Here is a 22,079-nt window from a genome sequence, read left to right as displayed (position 1 = left end):
TTATTGTACTGTAAATACAGGTCTGTGCAGTCATGCATGGCACAATTTGACTCCTTATATATTCACCAAAGGAAGGTTGGGTGTGATAGATTAGTGCATTAGCAAAGAAGGACTGTAATTCTATGTTTATTCTGGGGTTATTTGAAAGTGTTTATGTTTATAGATGTATAGACGGAGATCATTTCTGTTTGCTGGTACATATCTTCCTTCCTCTTTATCTTCAAATTCACCCCTTTGCTGACCTCAGTGCATGCACCTCCTCCCCAGAGCATGTACAGCATATGCCCTATTTGCAGACTTCTGCCAAAGCTGCCCTTAGCCAGTTACAAGGAACTGCATGACAACAATGTGATGAGAACCTTGTCTTATTCCCCAAAGAAAAAAAGTGTGAAAATACACCAAAATAAAAACCCTTCCCTCTTAGCCTCTGCTAGATACATCCAGCATCTGCCTGGATTAGTTCAAAATAACAGCAACTCACATTTACAAACATTGCCTTTCGAGCAATGAACATCTCGAGGAGCTTTGGAAGGGGGACACCAAGTAGAAATAGACAGAAAGTTAAAGAAAGTGGGTTTCAAGAAGGCTTTTCATGTTGGAGACAGAGATAACATAATGAAGAGGTTTTTTAACAAGAGAATTCTAGGATGTTTAGGTTGTGATTGTTGAGGTTCTTCAATCAATAATGAATGGGGGACTAAAATATGTGAATGAGCTGATGTCTCTTTAATTTTGTGCCAACGTACTACATGACTGGCTATCCCGAATGAGTTACTTTGATTTTTCTCCTTTCTTAAGCTGCATAGCATTATTAGTTTCCCCTATAACTATTCCCCACAAAAATTGCAGATATTACTATTGTTCTTTTCCACATAGCTGTCTGACATAAATATAGACAGTCAAATAATCACTTCTTAGGCCTGACATGCAAGCCAGGTTACCCTATTTGCATTTTATGGCTTTACCTTGAGTTCAGGCAACATCATGCTGAGGGAACTCATTTCCTCACCTGAGAATGTCTGATGACAAATTGAGGAAAATTGAGTATTGGACGTTGTGCTTTGAAGAGCTGCAAGACAAATCAAACATGTTGAAGGCTTTATGTATAAAGAAAACCTGGAGAAATTTGGGTTTTTGAACCTTGATGGGGAGGTGGCTGACAGTGATCTTATAGATCACTAATCATAAAATAATAAACAGTAAGGAAAGGTAAACCTGAAAGAAAATTTTCATTAAATTGCAAGAGTACAAGAAGGACCACAATGTCAAGTTAGTAAAATACAAAATTTGGACTGACTTGAGAAAGTTCTTCAGACACAACAAGGATTATTACATGGAATGGACTACTGACAGAAAAATAAGGTAAAATTTCTGGAATCATTTAAAAATCAACTGGATGCTTCAATAGGAAGCTTTTGGGATACATGATCTAAAATGAGCCGAGTAACTACAATTATTTTGTGATCATTCTTGACTAGTCTTGTGCACCTCTCTTGACTAGTTTAAGCACAACAGATTACCTGCCTGCCCTATAAGCAAGGAATGGAACAAAGACACCTCCGTCCATGGACAGGGCAACCTGGCTGGTGCGCAACAGATGTCATTATATCACATCATATTTATGCCAGCCAAAAGACAGTAAGAGCTTGTATCGGAGCAACTAAAAGAATGTTTGGGATAGGTGGAAGTAGCAAGTTGTGGTAACAATAACAAGATATTTTGTTTAGCTGTGTTGGGAGTCAAGTTGGAACTGAATAGGCCACTGAAGAATTTTGCAGAGCAGTTTCAAGTGGATTCTCAAGATATAGTGAGATGTGAGCACATAATTCAGGCTGACACACTAGTATATTACTGAGGGAGTGCTGCATTGTTGGAGGTGCCATTTTTTTGAATGAAATGTTAAACCATTGACCCTGCTTGCCCTTTCAGATGAATGTAAAAGATTCCACTGCACTTTTTGAAGAACAGGAGAGCTCTTCTGCTGTCCTGGCAAACATTTATCTGAAACAGATAAATGGTTATTTACTCCATTGTTGTTCATGGGAGTTTTCTATGCACAAATTAGCTGCTATCTTCCCTACATTGCAACAGTGAATGTACCATAAGAAGAGTGCTTAATTGCATGTAAAGCGATTTAAGTACACAAAGGTTGAAAAATTATTGCATAAATGCAAGTCATACTTTTAAATAACTATTTGCTTCTGCCTTCACCACAGAAGATAATGCTTATTTTCTAATAATGTTTTGTATAACTGGCACTAAGTTTAGAGTGTCAAGGTGAATGTGGATATAGCTCTGGCTGGAATAAGGGATCTTGAAATAATTTGGGCTGCTGGTACTGACAGCATTCACTCGGGTGCTCAGAGAAGTGAAAACTGAGCTCAGCAAGCCACTTTATTAAATATTTAACAGCTCACTAGTGCCTGGAATTGTTTTCATGGACTGGAAGATGACCCATGTGGTGCCAGTATTCAAAGGGGGCAAAAGTCGGAACCAGAGAATTGCAGGCCCATTAGCTTGACCTCCATTGTAGGCAGGTTGCTGGGAGGGATCATTAGATATACACGGTCTGACCGCCTTAATAGTGAAGAGGTTACTCGAGACTCAACATGGCTTCTGGAAAATGTGTCCGCGTGTCACCACTCGTTGAATTTTTTTGAGGAAATTAATAGACGTATATAACTTAATTTGACATTGATTTTCAACAAAGTACCACACAATAGACAGCTTCATAAAATAGAATCCTGTTGAATTAGCAGGCAGATTTGGAGTTGATTAGAAATTGGTTACATTCTGGTAGTTAAAAGGTTGTTATTAATAGCAGTAGTTCTGTCTGAGGAGCAGTTATGAGTGGAGTCCCACAGGGACTGGCATTTGAGCTGCTGCTGTTTACTTTCGTTATCAATGAGCTGCGTGACGACATTGCATGCACTGTCTGTAAAACTTTAGTTGATGTAAAAATGCGTATCGGTGTTAGAAATGTAGATGATAAAAATAGGTTACAGCAGACCTAAACGAAAGGGGGAATTGGGATGGCAACTGGCAGATGTTAGTTAATGCAGTGTACTTCCAGGGATAGGACTAATGCCAACCATGTATACATCTTGAGGGCTGCAAACCTAAGGTTGGTGCGTGAGGTGAATGATTTAAGTATGTATCAGACTTGAAGGATCCTGACCTGCAAAGCTATTGCAAAAGTAAATGGAGTATTAGACTGTGTTGCCAGGTAATTGAACAAGAAATATTGGGGAGAAGTTTGTTACCACAAGCTTTGATTTGATTTATTATTGTCACATGTATTAACATACAGTGAAAAGTATGGTTTCTTGCGCACTGTACAGACAAACATACCGTTCATAAAAAAGGAAACGAGAGAGTGCAGAATGTAGTGTTACAGTCATAGATAGGGTGTAGAGAAAGATCAACTTAATGCAAGGTAAGTCCATTCAAAAATTTGACAGCAGCAGGGAAGAAGCTGTTCTTGAGTCAGCTGGTACATGACCTCAGACTTTTGTATCTTTTTCCCGAAGGAAGAAGGTGGAAAAGAGAATGTCTGGGCTGTGTGGGGTCCTTAACTATGCTGGCTGCTTTGCCGAGGCAGTGGGAAGTGCGGACGGAGTCAATGGATGGGAGACTGGTTTGTGTGATGGATTGGGCTATATTCACGACCTTTTGTAGATCCTTGCGGTCTTGGGCAGAGCAGGAGCCATACCAAGCTGTGATACAATCAGAAAGTATGCTTTCTATGGTGTATCTGTAAAAATTGGTAAGAATCTTGGCTGACGTGCCAAATTTCTTTAGTCTTGTGAGAAAGTAGAGGCGTTGGTGGGCTTTCTTAACTCTCGTGTCAGCATAGGGGGACCAGGACGGGTTGTTGGGGATCTGGACACTTAAAAACTTGAAGCTGTCGACTTGAAGCTGCGACATGCCTTGCATAATCTCAGGATGTCTCAATATGTTTTACAGCAAATGGAGTATTTTTGAAGTCTAGTCACTGTAGTAATGTGGAAAAAGCTAAAGAAGCTGGGAGATTTCATGGCAGAAAAGTGTAGACTTCAAAGATTTTTTAAAATATTGAAAAGATTAGATCTGGTCCATGTGGTTAGGTTGTAGAGTAGATCAGCAGCAAATTTCGGAACAGTGATTGATAAACCTTTGCTATGTGTAGGTATTAAGGAATAGAGAATCATGGCAGACAGACTGCGTTGTGATACAGATGAATTATGATCCAAATGAGAGACCAAATGGCTGACTCCTGTCCCTATATTTCTATGTGGATTAGAAAAGTTAGGACCAGACACATGTATACAAGTTAAATAAGTATAGAACTAAGTTAGATGTCAGGAGATATTTCTTTACACAGAGAGTCTTCTGTGTTTAAAAAAAGATTCGCAGAGGTGGGCCATTTGGCCCATCATATCTGCATTAGCTCTCCAAATGAACATTATGATCTGGTGCTAATCCCCTACCCTTTCATCATACCCCTGCATGTTGTTTCTATTCAAATAATAGAATGCCCTCTTGAATGCCTCGATTTAAACCTGCCTCCACTGTACTTCCAGGCAGCACATTCCAGACCCCAGCTACTCATTGTGTGGGATAACAATGTTGTGCAAATCATTTTACATTTGTGGCCTCTTGTTCTTAAATCTTTCACAAGTGAGAAAATTTTCCTTCTATTTACTCTGTCCAGCCCTCTCATGATTTTGAGCGTCTCTATCAAATCACCTTTTACCCTTCTTCTCTTCAAGGAGAACAGTCCCAACCTGTCCAATCTATCCTGATAACTCAAATTTTCTCATCCCTGGAACCATTTTGTATACCACTTCTGCAGTCCCTCCAATGCGTTCACAAAGCATTCTTTCTGGTTGCGTCACAGCTTGTTATGGCTCCTGTTCTGCCCAAAACCACAAGGAATCACGCTATCTAGCCTCCCATTCACTGACTCTGTCTACACTTCCCACTGCCTCAGCAAAGCAGCCAACATAATTAACGTACCCCAGACATTCTCTCTTCCACCTTCTTCAATCGGGAAAAAGATACAAAAGTCTGAGGTCATGTACCAGCCACTCAACAACAACTTCTTCCCTGCTGCTGTCAGACTTTTGAATGGACCGACCTTGCATTAAGTTGATCTTCCTCTACACTCGAGCTATGACTGTAACACTACATTCTGCACTTTCTCGTTTCTTTCTCTTTGAACTGTATCTATACACTGTGCAAAAAACAATACTTTTCACTGTGTGACAATAATAAATCAAATCTTTCCCACAGTGCGGCAGCCAGAATAGTACACAACATTCCAGCTGAGGTCTAACTAGTGTTGCTGGGATGTGCAGTGCGTGCCACTTCACTGTAACTGCTTGAAAGGGGTTTGCACAAGCTGCAAACTATGGCTGATTTCACTATCTGTAGAAGGTCAGGGGGATATTGCCGAATGTGCTGCTAAGTCGCCATACTCTCCTCAAACTTGTTTGATCACCTTCGGGATTTATAGAGGAAGTTCACTGAGATTCTTACCTTATATAATTCAGGATTTATAAATTTGTTTTGATTCCCTATGGAGATTGTTTAATGGAGGTGACAAATAGGAGTCAAGGTGTGCATAACTTCCACTACGTCAATACGGGAGAGATTTAATGAACCAGCTGGCCTTTTCGTGTCCGTGATTTATGTCAGTTTGCCTCACTTAAATAGAAAAGTAAATGGAATAGGACAGAAATCGAAGCAAAAGTTTTCCCAGAGAAACAAAGATATCAAATGTATTCATATCTAATCTTTTATATCTAACTATTGTTGAATTATTTAGAAGCAAATAACACTTCTTGCATAAATGTGGTTGAATAAATGAACTAATTCTTTCTTCTTAACAGCACAAGCATGCCATGGATATGAAGGTTTTGCATGATCCCACCAATCCAAAGAACAGATTATTTTTACATAAGAACTATGGGATTCAGCTTCCTGTTATTAAGAATGACATGCCTGAAGTAAGTACAGTAATTCCTTTTAATGTTATGAATTTGATAATGATAGGAGGTCTAACAATAATTTGAGCATGCCAATTGCTTTTCAAGCTTGAATTATTTTCTTTTGACTTGCAAGAAGATTGAGCGGTGGGTCGAAATTTGACCTTCTGTAAGAGGTGTAATAGTCTTCAGAGGAAAGTGTGTTCGAATTACTGTAATGGACATCAGCCCATAGCTGGTACAAAACACTATTTTTATTAGTTTGTATTAGTGGGCTGATCCCCTTGTCATGATAATAACCATCACCCAGAGTGGCTTGGCAGCACCACTACCAAGTGGACTGAGCTGGCCGAGTCCTAAAGGACATAGCTGCTAGACTGACTCTCATCAGGTTGTGAGGGAACCAACTGGAGGGAAAAATCTACTTAACCATTCCTACCAACCTACCTGTTGCAAATGCATCTGCCCATGACAGTATTGGTAGGATTGATCACCACATGGTCCATGTGGAGACTAAGTCCAGTTTTCACAGTGAGAATCTCACTGTGGCGACACAGTGGCATAGTGGTTAATGCTGCTGTATCACAGCATCAGGGACCCGGGTTTGATACCTGGCTTGGGTCATTGTCTGTGTGGAGTCTGCACGTTCTTCCCATGTTTACGTGGGTTTCCTCCAGGTGTTCTGGTTTCCCCCCACAGTCCGAAAGACATGCTGGTTAGGTGCATCTGAGTACCTCTGTACTTGAACAGGCACCGGAATGTGGTGACTAGCGGATTTTCACAGCAACTTCATTGCAGTGTTAATGTAAGCCTACTTGTGACACCAATAAATAAATAAAATTACCATTATGCTCTGATGATTGTTAGGGATGGGTTAACTGCAACCTTTCACTTTAGACCTAATTTGTATGTTAATTGTTTAATTGTGCTCACCAAGATATATAAAGGTGCCAGTGGGTGTTGGGTGTGTGTTTGTGGAGTTGTAAAAGAGAATGAAGTGAGTCTGTGAAGAAACTGGACTTCTACCATCTTTTATTACTGAGCTGCAACTGGGAAGCTAAATAATGAAGAGTCATCCAGACTTGAAGCATTAGCTCTGTTCTCTCCCCAAAGATACTGTCAGACCTGCTGAGATTTTCCAGCATTTTCTGTTTTGGTTTCAGATTCCAGCATCTTCAGTAATTCCCTTTTATTATGCTAACTGGGATAGATTTCAACAGATCTAGCAACTCAAAGCAGGGTACCCATTAGGCATTGTGAGCCATCAGCAGCAGCAGAGTTCCATACAACCTTGATCTGTAACCTCATGACCCAGCATATTCCCCCATTCCACCACTACCGTCAAGTCAGGGGATGAACCCTGGTTCAGTGAAGAGTGCAGGAGGGAATGCTAGGGGCAGCTCTAGGCATACCTAAAAATGAGATGTCAATCTGTTGAAATTACAACACTGGACTACTTGAGTGCCGCACAGCATAAGCAGCAAACAATATACAGAGCTAAGCAATTTCACAACTAACAGATGAGATCTAAGCTCTTCAGTCCTGCCACATCCAATCGTGAATCATGGTCTAGTCAGCAATTTTTACCCCTATTAAAAATATAATAAAAGATAAGACGCATTCTCAAGTCTATAGTAAGTTAACCAATCCCCATTCTGGTGACACACTTGGCATCAGTAACCCATTTTGGGCAAAGGAAATTCATCCAAGGTTCCTGTTCTTCAGTGTTAAGCTAGGGATCTTTGAACCTTTGAAAAGATACCACAGTCCAGTGTGCCTTTTTTGTGGAAGATAAAGATCCGAAGAGCAGGGAGCTTACCTTGTATCGTATCAATAATTTTTCCTCAGCCCATAGAATTAGATTGTATTTTATAGCACAGTAAAATACCTTTTGGCTAAACAAGTCTATGCCAGTGTTTTTGTTCCACATGAGCATATCAGTAAAATTAGATTTAATTGATCATTCATCTCAGTCCTGACAGTGAAATGTTGTTATGGACAAGACATAGTAGTTACTGATTTTCAAATTAATTCTTGTGAACCATTGTTTCTGAGCAAAAAGACAAGGCACTATATAAATGCATGGCTTTTCATTTTTTTTAATTGAGGTTGTATCCTTGAACCCTACCTGACACACTTGTACAGTAGAAGCGTACCTTTTATATTTTCTGCGCAATCCTTTTGTTTAATGATTAAAGATAGTTATAAGACTAAGGACTTGTAATAATAAGCAGCTGTGCTTAAAATCTATTTGGTTTAATTAAGATGAATTTGTAAAGGACTCATTATTTCAAGGGAATAGCTAACATGCTGGATCTTTTTGCTGGGTGTAGCAGTTCAATGGGATCTCTTTTTGTATGATTACTTTTGAAACAAGATTGAATAGGATACAGAAAGAAAACACCTTACCATGTGCACAATGTATCTCTCTTGCTAATTTCCATCACAGCCTGATTCGTCTTTAATCAAAAATATTATAGTGCTCCGCTGAACTTGCCCCTCGTGCTATGCAGGCAAAGTATGGGAGAATATGGTAATGCACAGCTTTAGTTTTATGAGCTTGTGACCTATAGGAAGACAGGTTTGCAAATGGAAAAGGGCAGAAATTGGATGTATCTCTGCTACTGTTCCAAAGCCTAGCCACTTAATAATCTCCAGGCAATATTGTGATGTGGGTAGCCTTGTGCTGTAGGCTCACTGAATGCAACTTCAGAGAAAACCGCTAACACTGGATAGTCAACATACAAATTATATGTGGTTCCTTGATTGAAATGGATGAGTTAGGATAAGTGCACTTTTCTACTCCATTTTATTAATATGTTAAAAAAATTCCATTTACATAGCTCTGTATCACATTTTAAAATGCGTATCACATAGTGAATTGCTTTTGGAATAAATGGATTGTTCTACTGTAGAAAAATGTGACAGTCATTCTGGGCTTGATTTCAGCAAAGCCATGGAGAAGTTTTAGTTTAATGACGACATCTGCAACACAGATGAAAGTCACTTGGTTTTCAGGCTGTTCCTTGACAGATTCTTGGCACCTAAAGCAAACTTTGGCAATTGAATGCATGCAGCTCAATAACTGAAAAATTGTACTGTAAGATGAGAAAGAAAATGAAGCTTTTAGTAATTAGAAAATCAGGAAATATAAATGTTTTCAACCAAGTCCTAAACTACACATACTGCAAAGATAAGTCAGCCTGGATTCTAATGTAGTTTTATTTTAATTAGATCAGAAGCTTTGACAACTGAATGCCTGCAGGTCAATCAATACAAAATCGTATGTAAAATAAGAGTCCAAGAGAAGAAATATTCTGGTTGCTTTTGGTAGCAATATTATAAATGCATTTTTTAAGACTGCTTCTAGTTGTATGTCAATCAAAAATGGATATTGACCAAAAGAAATCTTCATGACCACATTTATAATGCTAGCGCTAGAGGTTATATTGTCAGTCAGGCAGTGTTCCTGCGTGAATGCTTAATATGCATGTCTTAAATTCCACCGTTCTTAAAGAAATTAGTTGATGTGGATTGTTAAAAAGTGCACAAAGGAATTTAGTACAAGTGTATTAATTGGTAACAGTGTCAATGGGAAAATATTTCCCAAGATGTACAGAGAAATTATCCATCTCCAACTTACAATCCAAATTTTCTCATTAAAATACACATATCTTTTCTCCCAATTAGAACAGCCAGCTGCTCTTAGCCAACCGGCACTGGAATAGAATAAGATGTACGTGCCACTGTCAACTAACCTAAATACCTCTACACACTAACCCTGATCAGCTTACCATTTACCAAGGAGACTATGAGTGGTTGGTTTTGCTAAGGTTTGTTGAAGGTTTTAATTAACTTGTTAAAATGAAAAGAAATATTATAAACGCTGAATTTGTAGTTAATCAGAGGAAGAAAAGGGATATCAGCAGAATACTCACAGCAGTGAAAAGTGAAACAGAGTTTGGAGCCCCACTGCATCGTTGTCAGTTGTTTGAATAATTGGAAGGGGAGAGAGCTGCATGGGTATGTATTGGGTAGAAGACCAAGATCACCGTAAAAGATCTACCTTATGGTCACAGTCAAAACATCAGGCACTGCCAATTGGCACTCCCAAGGACTTCTGCGAGATAAGAATTAGTTTCACTAGATTCACTGTGATTGAGGTGTGTCAACTGATCTACTGTGACTTGCAGGAACTACAAGGTAAGTAGGAGTTGTAATTATAACCTTTGGCGATGATGTAAAATTGTTGATATTGAATTAGACACCAACACAAAGTCCCCTTCAATGGACTAGAAAATCAGACATGACGCATAATGGAAGTTTCACATTGGCTGTTTTAAGCCATCACCCAAAGATATAACTAACCCCAATTTACTGCTGCCACAGAAACCATTCAGCAGGGGGCAATTCAGAAGTCAGTTGGTGCATTGTTGATGCTGCATTTAAAATGTAAGTGGAGTCCAGCTTTGCCAAATCACAGGCGTAACCACCATTGGCACAAGCAGAATCAATTAGAGTTTTGCCAAATCATTAACCTCTCCAAAGGATAGGACATCATTTACAGTATACATGTATCCATTTACGTAACACCTACTGTGCTTTCCCATAAGTTACGTACTATATATTATCTATGACATTCTTTCAAAGCCCCCAGAGCCGAGGAAACCACTGTGGTAGATTCTTGCTGACTCAATTGACTATCTTCCTGTGCTTTAGAATGTCTACTCCCACCATCTACATCTGTCACACGTGCATTTATTAATAACAGGAGCATCTTTGTTTGAGCGGTTCCTGCCTTTGCTTGAAGCTGTTTTTGTAGTTCCCCATGGTGACAATCAAATGTTTTTGACATTGTTGCTCAGTTATTTTGCCTTTTGTGCACATGCCCTACTTGAGACATTGCCTTGACCTATCAACCAATTTGAGTGTTGCATAGTGAACCTTGGTGCAGTCTCAGAATTTTCCATGGTCTTGAAGATGATCTTACCTGAATATAGAGTTTTTGACCTGAAAACCTTACAGGAGTGCAGGCATTCACCTGAGAGCCTTGACTGTTGTTCCCTGATCAATAATAGTTTGCTGCACAAGTAACTATCCTCCATCCCTTACGGAGTCATGAATATGAAACAAAGGGAATTCACAACAAGCTCCAAACTGTGCTGGAAAACAAAACCTCAAATTTTTATGCCTCAAGGTAGTGGACCAAGGACAGACAGTTTTCTCGACCTCCACCCATCACTTGCTCATCCTTCATCAGCCCCCACAATTTTTTTGTATCATCATCAGGAGTGATCTGTGCTGTGTCCAGTGCTTTCACATTCAATATTTCCATCTGTGTGTTGTCAAGTGTCTGTATCCGCATTCTGACCTGGTGCAAGTCTGATGTTAACAATTATGGCTGCGCTAATTCTTTGTGCAAGATGAGAGGTCACATGACACTAGGTTATAGTCCAACAGGTTTACCTGAAATTGCCAATTCTTTGCACTGCACAGAGCACAGATTTTCTGTGACTGGTGTAGTGGGCAATGTGATTGCATGAGTGCCATTATCCATTTGGGTGTTGCATCAATATTATATGAACAATTAAGTGCAATTATACAATGTTTATGCATACATTGATGTGATATATTTCAGCATCATAAATTGATTACTGTATGCACCTGGCCTCGATCCAATTCCATAGGTGCAGTGCTTTACTTAATCTCCTTCCCTATTTTTGTCATGAAACAAATACTCTTTGAAAATCGTTCAAGATTTACGAATGCTAAACGAATGCTGGAGAGTCTGAAAATAGATAAGTCCCCTGGTCCGGATGGGATTTACCCCAGGATTCTCTGGGAGGCAAGAGAAGTGATTGCAGAGCCTCTGGCTCTGATCTTCAGGTCGTCGTTGGCCTCTGGTATAGTACCAGAAGATTGGAGGTTAGCGAATGTTGTCCCATTGTTTAAGAAGGGGAACAGAGACTTCCCCGGGAATGATAGACCGGTGAGTCTCACTTCTGTTGTGGGCAAGGTTTTAGAAAAAATTATTCGGGATAGGATTTATAGTTATTTGGAGAGTAAAGAATTCATTGGAGATAGTCAGCATGGTTTTGTGGCGGGTAGGTCGTGCCTTACTAACCTTATTGAGTTTTTTGAGAAAGTGACCAAAGAGGTGGATGGGGGTAAGGCAGTGGACGTGGTGTTTATGGATTTTAGTAAGGCGTTTGATAAGGTTCACCATGGTAGGCTTCTGCAGAAAATGCAGATGTATGGGATTGGGGGTGATCCAGGGAATTGAATCAGGAATTGGCTAGCGGATAGGAGACAGAGGGTGGTGGTTGATGGTAAATATTCATCATGGAGTTCGGTTTCGAGTGGTGTGCCTCAGGGATCTGTTTTGGGGCCACTGCTGTTTGTAATTTTTATTAATGATCTGGATGAGGGTATAGTTGGGTGGATTAGTAAGTTTGCTGATGACACCAAAGTCGGAGGTGTGGTAGATAGTGATGAAGGGTGTCATAGTTTGCAGGAAGACTTAGACAGGTTGCAGAGCTGGGCCGAGAGGTGGCGGATGGAGTTTAATGCGGAGAAGTGTGAGGTAATTCACTTTGGTAGGAATAACAGATGTGTCGAGTATAGGGCTAACGGGAGGACTTTGAATAGTGTGGATGAGCAGAGGGATCTAGGTGTATGTGTACATAGATCCCTGAAAATTGGGAGTCAAGTAGATAAGGTTGTTAAGAAGGCATACGGTGTCTTGGCATTTATTGGTAGGGGGATTGAATTTAGGAGTCGCAGCGTCATGTTGCAACTGTACACAACTCTGGTGCGGCCACACTTGGAGTACTGTGTGCAGTTCTGGTCCCCACATTACAGGAAGGATGTGGAGGCTTTGGAGAGGGTGCAGAGGAGGTTTACCAGGATGTTGCCTGGTATGGAGGGGAGGTCCTATGAGGAGAGGCTGAGGGATTTGGGGTTGTTTTCGCTGGAAAGAAGGCGGCTAAGAGGGGATCTTATTGAAACATATAAGATGCTTAGAGGTTTAGATAGGGTGGATAGTAATAGCCTTTTTCCTCTGATGGAGAAATCTAGCACGAGGGGGCATGGCTTTAAATTAAGGGGTGGTAGTTATAGGACGGATGTCAGGGGTAGGTTCTTTACCCAGAGGGTGGTGAGGGATTGGAATGCCCTGCCTGCTGCAGTTGTAAATGCGCCTAGTTTGGGGGCGTTTAAGAGATCCGTGGATAGGTTTATGGACGAGAAGGGATTGGTTTAGGTTAGTGGGTCATTGTTTTGTAACTGGTCGGCGCAACATCGTGGGCCGAAGGGCCTGTTCTGCGCTGTAATGTTCTATGTTCTATGTTCTAAACAACTACTTGTGCTACTTGTCCTTCTGTGTGCCAATGTAGCCTAATGTAACAGCAGCACATGTTATCATAAGGTGACTTCAGCTAGGTAAATTATTTTTTGTTACGCCATACATTTATACATTGTGAAATATATGGTGTAATTAGTATTAGCCTAAGAGTTTTATTAGTTCCACCTTCTTTGCAAAATCCTTCATAGCATTACTCTATATGGATACAGAAAATGTTGCCTATAAGTACCAACTCTTGTATTTATCATCTGCAAACTAAAACTGGACAAATTTACAGCTGTGATTCATTCATTTCTTTGCATGACTAAATTACTTTTCAAATCCATTTCAAAGTGCTCAGGAATTTAAATTGAGATTAATTTCTATATAGATCTTTCATCACGATGATGCTCTTTTTCAACATAATCTCACTCTATTCTTTACAGCAGTGGACAGGCAGTCAGCCCAGTTGCAGCTTGCCAGTATTTGTGGGGCTAGCTTCTTGGGCTTCCTCTGTCAAATACACAGACCAACAAGACTTCAGTGCATAGCTAGATCATTAAGCTAGATTTTGCAAGTGTTTTGTGTAAGCATTTATAATTACTGCTTTTTTAATGAATACTATTAATACCAAACTGTGTTAACATTTTTATTTTTATACTAGGTAAGTCACTCATCAAATGCTTGAGAAATGGGAGTTATTGTAGGTGTGTCATAATTGGCAATCTTTCTTGCTGTTCCCATTAGCAAATTCAGGTTGCACAAAATTAGCCACAATAAAATCAAAAGCATGCACAATTTTGATTATTAAACACCATGGAAAATATGATTATTCACTTTTAGAGGAAAAGAAGGAAAATATTTCCCAATGCATAATATAACACACAGCTTGGCTGGTGATGCTGTGCACAAAACAAACATATTATAACCGTAACATTAGGAGGAAAATTATTCTACAGCAGTATCAGAGCCTGGCTGGGAACAGGCACTAATGTGCAGTAAAAAGAACACTTTCATGGAACAGACTTAACGAAAACAATGTTGTGAATGTTTTTATCCTGATGCTGTAGCCTCCTATGTTGTTTGGCTTGTGGTCTGTTTATATCCTATCCACTCGATGCTGTAATGAACATTGCTCCCCTGGAATGGATGATTTTACACTCAAAGTGCACTAACTACCATAACAATTTAGGTAATTAAAAAAGGGACTTGTCTCACTCTAATCATTTAAGAGTCATATATTTTTCACCACATGCCCTGGTCGTTATGAGCAGCATTGGAGTCAGGTTTGTAGAACTGTAATTGCTACAGTTAGGTAACTTTTCACACTTCATTGACACCATTTGACTTGTCTATAAACATGAGAACATTAAGAAATAGAAGCAAGAGTAGGTCATACAGTCCCTCAAGCCTGCTCCACCATTCATTAAGATCATGATTGACTCCACTATCTCAGCTATGAATATATTCAATGATCCAGCCTCCACACTTCTCTGTGGTAATGAATTCCAAACACAAGTGACCTTCTGTAAGAAGAAATTCCTCTTCACGTCTGCATTAAATGGATGATACTTATATGGCCCCTAGATTTAGATTCCTCAGAAGGGAAAGCATCCTCTCAGAACTACCCTGTCAAGCTCCCTTAGAATCTTACCTTTCAATAAGGTCACCCCTTACTTTTCTAAACTTCAACCTGCTCAACCTTTTTTCAGAAGACAACTCATTCATCCTAGGAATCAAACTAGTTAAGGTTCTCTGAACCACCTCCAATGCAATTAAGTATATCCTTCCTTGAATACAGAGACCAAAACTGTTTACAGTGGTCTCAACAGATATCCAGTACAATGACGGTGAGACATTCCTACATTTTTACACCATTCCCCTTGCAATAAAGATCAATATTTCATTTGCCTTCTTAATTACTTATTGTATCTACATGCTAACTTTGTGCTTTATGTACTGGGACATCCAGATCCCTCTGTACCAAAGCATAATGTAGTCTCCCTCCACTCAAATAACATCTTGCTTTTCTACCCTTCCTACCAAAGTGGATAATCTCACATTTTTTCACTTGATTCTCCATCAACCAAATTTAAATCCGGAACCTAGAAGGAATTAGTCCCTAATTAGCAGCAGGGACTATTCTGCCAAGGCTTACAGCTGTTGGACTTTAACCTGGTGTTGTGAGACTTCTTACAAGGCTTATAGCCCCAGGGAGGACATTTTAATTGCGGGACTTAACCCAAAAGAGTGAAATTCCATCCCCGGAGAGCTGCTAACCAATAAGAGACTGCCAGTTCTCCAGTACCGGCAGTGCCACTGGAGCAGGGGCTCCTGTTGGTAACACATCTGGGTCCTTATCAGGGATGATTAAGGGATCCCTGGAGAAAAGTAGTAGTGGATGGGGGTCACAGGGAGAGAGTTGTCAACAAGAAAGATAGGGGAAAAGGGCAAGGGTTTAGCTGACTGTGGGCCCTCTTCCCAGTACCAGGTTGCTTGATCGGGCACTCGGTGATTTTGAACGAGCACCACCACACCACCTCCACCCCCCCCCCCCCCCCCCCCCCCCCTCCCCAATCTCCCCCCCGTACCCTCTTCCCATAAAATGCCCACACCCAAACTCACTCCGGGGAGAAATAAATACCACCCTATTTCCTTCCCATAACTTACTTTCCCACCTATCTTTCTGTTGTTGGACAGCTTGTTTACAATGTGCTCCCTTCATCCAAATCATTAATATAGATTATAAATACTTAAAGTTTAATTTATTTATTAGTGTCACAAGTAGGCTTACATTAACATTTCAGTGAAGTTACTGTGAAAATCTCGTCACCATATCAACACCTGTTTGGGTATATTGAGGGAGAATTTAGCATGGCCAATGCACCTAACCAGCACATCTTTCAGACTGTGGGAGGAAACCAGACCTCCCGGAAAAAACACACCAAACATGGGGAGAATGTGCACACTCCGCACAGATGGTGACCCAAGCCGGGAACTGAACCCAGGTCGCTGGTGCTGCGAGGTAGCAATGCTTGTTGCTGTGCCTCCCCATTTGAGCCTCCAACACTGTTCTCTGTGGCACCCCTAAGTTACTGTTTGTCAACCTGAAAATTAGTCATCTATCGTGGTTCTCTGTTTTATGATGCCCAACTTGTACAGTGCTGAATTGAAAGCCTTTTGGAAATCAATATACTCTGCATCTTCTTGTTCCCTTTAATCCGCCTTGCTTTCCATCCTCACCATCCAGAACGAACCTCGTGCTCTTGGCAAGAATCTGATCCACGCCAGTTGTCCAACCAACTGAATAAAACAGCTTGCCCAAGGAATTGGACATACACTTTTGCGTGCAGGTCGTAGCCTGGAGCAATGGGTAGTGATGGTAGAGGCCGCCATTTTTTTCATTACACGTCTGACCAGGAATCTCACTCACTCTTATCACCTGCCACTGGCATATCTTGGAAGGATTTACAAGTTGACACTCAACCTCTTTGACCACATTATGAATGCACCTTTTTTAGTCATCATGTCTTGGAGTTGGACTTGAAACTGGAGCTACTGGCTCAGAGGCAGGGTGGTACCCACTGTGCCAAAAAATCTCCTCTTTGATCGTATTATGATCTTCTAAATATCCTGTTACTACTTTCTTAATAATGGATTCCAACATTTTCCCAAAGGTAGATGTTAGGCTAACAAATCTATAGTTTCCCACTTCCTGTCTTCCTCCTTTCGTGAGTAGGGATTTTTCATTTGCAGTTTTTCAATCACTGGGACCCTTCTATAATCGAGGGAACCATAGCAGTTTATAACTAAAGCATCTATTACAAATTTCAGCCACTTCTTTTAAGACTCTTGGAGGCAGACTATCAGGTCAAGGACTTGCCAGCCTTTAGACAATTAGCTTGTCAAATATCTTTTCTCCAATGATAATGATTGCTTTACGTTCCTCCTCCCTTTCACCCTTTGATTTTCTATTACTATTGGGATGCTTTTGTGTCTTCTACTGTGAAGATACAAAATCTTTGTCCAAAATCTCTGCTGTTTCTTTGTTTGCCATTATTAATTCCTCGGTCTCATCCTTTAAGGACCAACTTTTGCTTTAGCTGATTGCTTAAATATTCAGGTACTTGTAGAAGCTCTCACTGTCTGTTTTTATATTTTGTGCTACTTCACTGTCATAATTTATTATCTTCCTTTTTTTGCAATCATTTCACTCAAAAGGTTATGAATCCTTGGAATTCTCTACTCAAGAGAGTTGTGGATGCTCCATCACTGAATATATTTAAGGCTGAGAGACACAACTCTTTGGTATCTCAGGAATCATGCAATAGGAGGAGCTGGCAGGAAAGTGGAGTTGAGGCAGAGGGTCAGCAATGATTGTATTGCTTGGCAGAATATAGGCTCAAAGGATTGTATGTTCTACTTGTATTCCTATTTATTTTGTTCTTCTGGTCTCCACTAAGCTTTGCAATATAATATGCCATTTCTTTCAATTTGGTTACATATTTAGTTAGTCACACATAGTTCATCCTTCTTATTCAGTCCTTCTTTCTCAGTGAAAATATCTTTGAGAATAATGAAATATTAGCAAACATTACTCAATGCTTTGACACTAATTTCCATGGTGGATTTAGTTTGAAGGTATGTTGAAGTACTTGCAGTCAAATAGCCTTAGAATGTTTTAAAATATAGGGATGAAAATTGTGATTTTAAAATTAGCATCTGAACAGTTATCAGCACATATTCAAATTACATTGAACCGCTCGTCATAGTATTTAACAATACCCATTATGCATAATTGCACCTTGGCTCCATTTATTTTTATTGCTTATTTTTTATAATAAAAGCTGCAGTCGATAGTTATGGATTGTTCCCCTTGAATGTGATCTGGCACACATCTAATCCATTAGATTCCGGTTACACTGCAGTAATTTAGAAATTGTGTGTTGCATTCATAAAATCTTTACAAGAAATACACAAATTAATACAGTGTCACTGACAAAAATAGGAGATAATTGCCAAGGCAGAGCTAAGGAACAGATGACTACAATCAGTATACTTTCAACCCAGCATTTGGGAAGTGAAGGTCACCCCCATCTCTTATGACAGAAGAACATTTGTTGGTAAACAAATTAATCTTTCTAAAGGTCACCATTTGTTTAAGTTTTTATCCAGCGCTTGTCATCTGGAATACAAGACAAGTCTGTCATTCAGCCACGCAGGGTGCAACAGAAACGTGCTGCATGGATGCAGTAATGGTGTTCCAGTGTGTTTCAGCATTCTTTGGTAACATGGTGCCTGATTGGGATGCTATGGGCTGCTGGTTTACAGCTGTCTGTGGGCAAGATAGAGGTCCAGCCATGAATTACAATAAGATAGGTCCATACTTTCTGACTGGTACAAGCTGGACTTCTGCCTGGAAGTGACATTTTCAATGTTATCAGCCAGCACATATCTCTTTTTCCTCCTTTTTTTCACTCTTTTTTTCACTTTCTGCTACTTCGGCTCTTTTTCATTCTCATAAAGCAGCGTTTGAAATTTTAGTAAAGTTCTGCATCAAATGTATTCTGCAGATTTTTTTTGCTACATCATCATAACAGCCACATTTCTTATAAATGAGTATTGAAGTGGCAACTGCTTTCTCATTCAGATTACAGTATCCTTATTTGTCCCCTACATTATTTATGTCACAGAACTGTCCTCTATTTTGAAGCATTGTTATTTCACATTGAGCATTTAATTTTTAACAGTCCCCAGAGTAAACGATGGCAGACATGTGCAGGAACCATGCCTCTTAAAGAATTGCTGTGATTGCTAATTTTTCTTACATATTACCAGTCACTGCACTTCAAAGTAATGTACTCTAAATGAAATACCACACAGCAGCTCTGAGAAATGTAATGTGCGCTAATATTAAAATATTAAATATTTTTAATGTTTATGGTGGCAAAAGGCCTTGAAAGAGAGGATGGAGTGCTGCCGGTAACCAGAAAAAGTTTAATTAGATACATATTTCCTCATGCTTACTGATAATCTTCTAATATTTTTAATACAAACTACTATCTCCTCTCATTTTACATGCACGGAATGTTACAACTGTTCTTAATGCAAGGGATCATTGTAAAGAATGTAGGACTTTGTATTGAATAGTTTAAATCATTGTTTGCCAAATAAACAGGATAAGAAACAAAATGCATCCATATTGGGCCAGATTCTCCAATCCAGAGAATTCTGGCCATTATTTTTGGGCCCTTCTATTTTCTGTGTGGAAGCAGGGGTAACTGTTATCTCCTAATAGAATTTCCTTACCTCTTTTGCTAAACAGCAGAAAAAAGTCAAGCATACCACACTGCGTTCTGGCTCTCTCAATATTCCATGCCAGACAGGTCAAAAATAGAGGTGTAACTCTACTGAAGAGCACTGGTGGGAAGTGGATCATTTTTGGAAGCAATGGACCATCAGATTAATGGTGTAGAAAGCCCTTAACTACACATAGAAGAGATGTTCATGGACCAGAGTTGAACTGAAGTCCTTGGAGTGAAAGGGCTAGAAGTGAAAATGCCTCAACATTTCTCTTCACCAAATTCACCTTCACATGAGATGAAAATGATCTTGCAGAAGAAATAAGGTTTACATTTAAAATAATTTAAGCTAGAATTGTTTTGTGAATGTACAATAAAACAGCAGTAATTGCAAATAGGAAGCCTTCCAATTGAAAGGTAGAAAAAGTGTAGCATAACTAGCAGCAGTTAATTACAAGTGAGTACCACATTAACTTCAGATGTCAACAAGGAACCATTGCGTTTTGACCCCCTGGTGGGCTATTCTGATGTTTGTTGCAAGTGAATGTGCATGAAATTCACAACAGAGGTTGATATCCAAAATTTCTCAAAATGAAAAAGAAAATTAATTCATAGCTTTTTTTTCCAACAGGCACCATTTCAAAAACTTATTAAAGGTACCACAGTTGGCACGCTTGCCGTTTTGCCTGCTTCCCACCGTGAAAATCCAGCTCTCCTTCCTCCATTTGTATCCGAGAAAGATGCAAGAAAAGGTCAGTGGCACTAGAGCAGATCACAGAATGTTATGGGCAATGATGTTAAGCAGGAACCGGTCCTAAGATTTTGTTCTGCTGTGTTAGTCATAACTACAGAACCTTGATAATGACAGTTGTATTAAGTGTAAAATTTGTGTTTTTAATGGTGTGGGCTACCGCTTGGCCCACATTGGAAAGAATGTCACCATGCTCTAAGTGAAGCCTTAACATAATTAGCAGCAGAACTTCTCCACACTCTGCAACATTGTCCATATGCTTGCTGGCAGGCTGCTTAGTGCACCTAGTGTTTTTCAGTACATGTCTATCAGGCCCCCGCAGCCCATCTGAGGTTAACATCTGAGTCCTCTGCATTAGGGCTGGTTTGCATTCCGGCAAAGTGGCACCTTGTAATGTCCCACCCCTCCACCCTAGTTCCTACATATCACCATGCAAAGACCTTTTCTGTAATACGCATGTGCTTCTAGAGCCTGACCTGGTGCTTGCTAGAATGAGATTCTGTAACACTGCCCCTTCAGGAAGGCAGGCTTCACCTTCGTAAAATTATTAAGGTGTCTTCTCATTTCCAGCACCTGGAACAGAGGGAGGTGTCTAAGTTTGTGGTGTGATAGGAGAGCAAAGAAAGAAATGTTAAGTGAAAGACTCTGCAGTTGATCATGCTGAACGTACAGGAAGAGATGGAAGTAGGAAGGCAAGAAGAGGTTAAGGTGTGAAGAAAGCATGACATCTCCTCTCACATTGCCATTGCCTCAGCCATGATACTCTCCCATTGATGGTCAGTTGCTTTCTTCAAGAAGAAAGAAAAGTGTACAGATGGGCTCAGTGTCCCCTTGTATCAGCTTCCCATCTGGAATTGTGCATGACCTTCTCATGAATAAAAAATGAGAATATGGCATTCCTGTCAGATCTTTAGAGAATGGGTAGGATTTTACAACCTCACTTGCCACACAAATGGAAAATCCCACCCTAGGTCAACAGACCTTCCCATAGTCCGCCCCTCTCCCACTCTGATTCCCGTGGTGGGCGGGGTAGTAAATGGGTGTTTTTCTGGTTGGCGATCAGTGACTAGTGGTGTGCCTCAGGGATCACTGTTGGGACTGCAATTGTTTACGATTTACATAGATAATTTGGAGTTGGGGACCAAGTATAGTGTGTCAAAATTTGCAAATGACACTAGGATGAGTGGCAGAACAAAGTGTGCAGAGGATGCTGAAAGTCTGCAAAGAGATATAGATAATTTAAGTGAATGGGCGAGGGACTGACAGTTGGAGTACAATGTTGGTAAATGTGAGGTCATCCATTTTGGTAGCAGTAACAACAAAATGGACTGTTATTTAAATGGTAAAAAATTGCAGCGTGCTGCTGAGCAGAGGGACCTGGATGTCCTTATGCAGGAATCTTAAGGAGTTAGTTTGCAGGTGCAGCAGGTAATTAAGAAGGCAAATGGAATTTTGTCCTTCATTGCTCGAGGGATGGAGTTTAAAAACAGTGAGATTATGTTGCTGCTGTATAAGGTGCTGGTGAGGCCATATCTGGAGTACTGTGTACAGTTTTGGCCTCCTTACTTGAGAAAGGATATACTGGCACTGGAGGGAGTGCAGAGGAGATTCACTAGGTTGATTCTTTATATGCCCTGTTTGTGAACAGAAGTCCAACTCACCTGACGAAGGAGCATCGAGTGCTCTGAAAGCTAGTGGCTTTTACTACCAAATAA

At 40.1% G+C, this 22,079-nt stretch overlaps 1 protein-coding gene across 2 annotated transcripts in view; it reads left to right on the top strand.

The window, feature by feature from the left end:
- iqch (IQ motif containing H) overlaps nt 1-22,079 on the top strand; it is a 157,377-nt gene that overhangs the window by 25,549 nt on the left and 109,749 nt on the right. For both annotated transcript variants that reach the window (XM_080214117.1, XM_080214118.1), the window contains 2 exons: nt 5,874-5,990; nt 20,245-20,365. In XM_080214117.1, the coding sequence (XP_080070243.1) occupies nt 5,874-5,990; nt 20,245-20,365 (238 nt within the window). The remainder of the gene's footprint in view (nt 1-5,873; nt 5,991-20,244; nt 20,366-22,079) is intronic.

This window comes from Carcharhinus amblyrhynchos, chromosome 28, assembly GCF_965287045.1.
Source record: "Carcharhinus amblyrhynchos chromosome 28, sCarAmb.v2.hapA, whole genome shotgun sequence".
NCBI classification, from domain to species: Eukaryota; Metazoa; Chordata; class Chondrichthyes; order Carcharhiniformes; family Carcharhinidae; genus Carcharhinus; species Carcharhinus amblyrhynchos.
The sequence above is the reverse complement of the archived record's forward strand: the minus strand, read 5'-3'. Positions and strand labels throughout refer to the sequence as shown.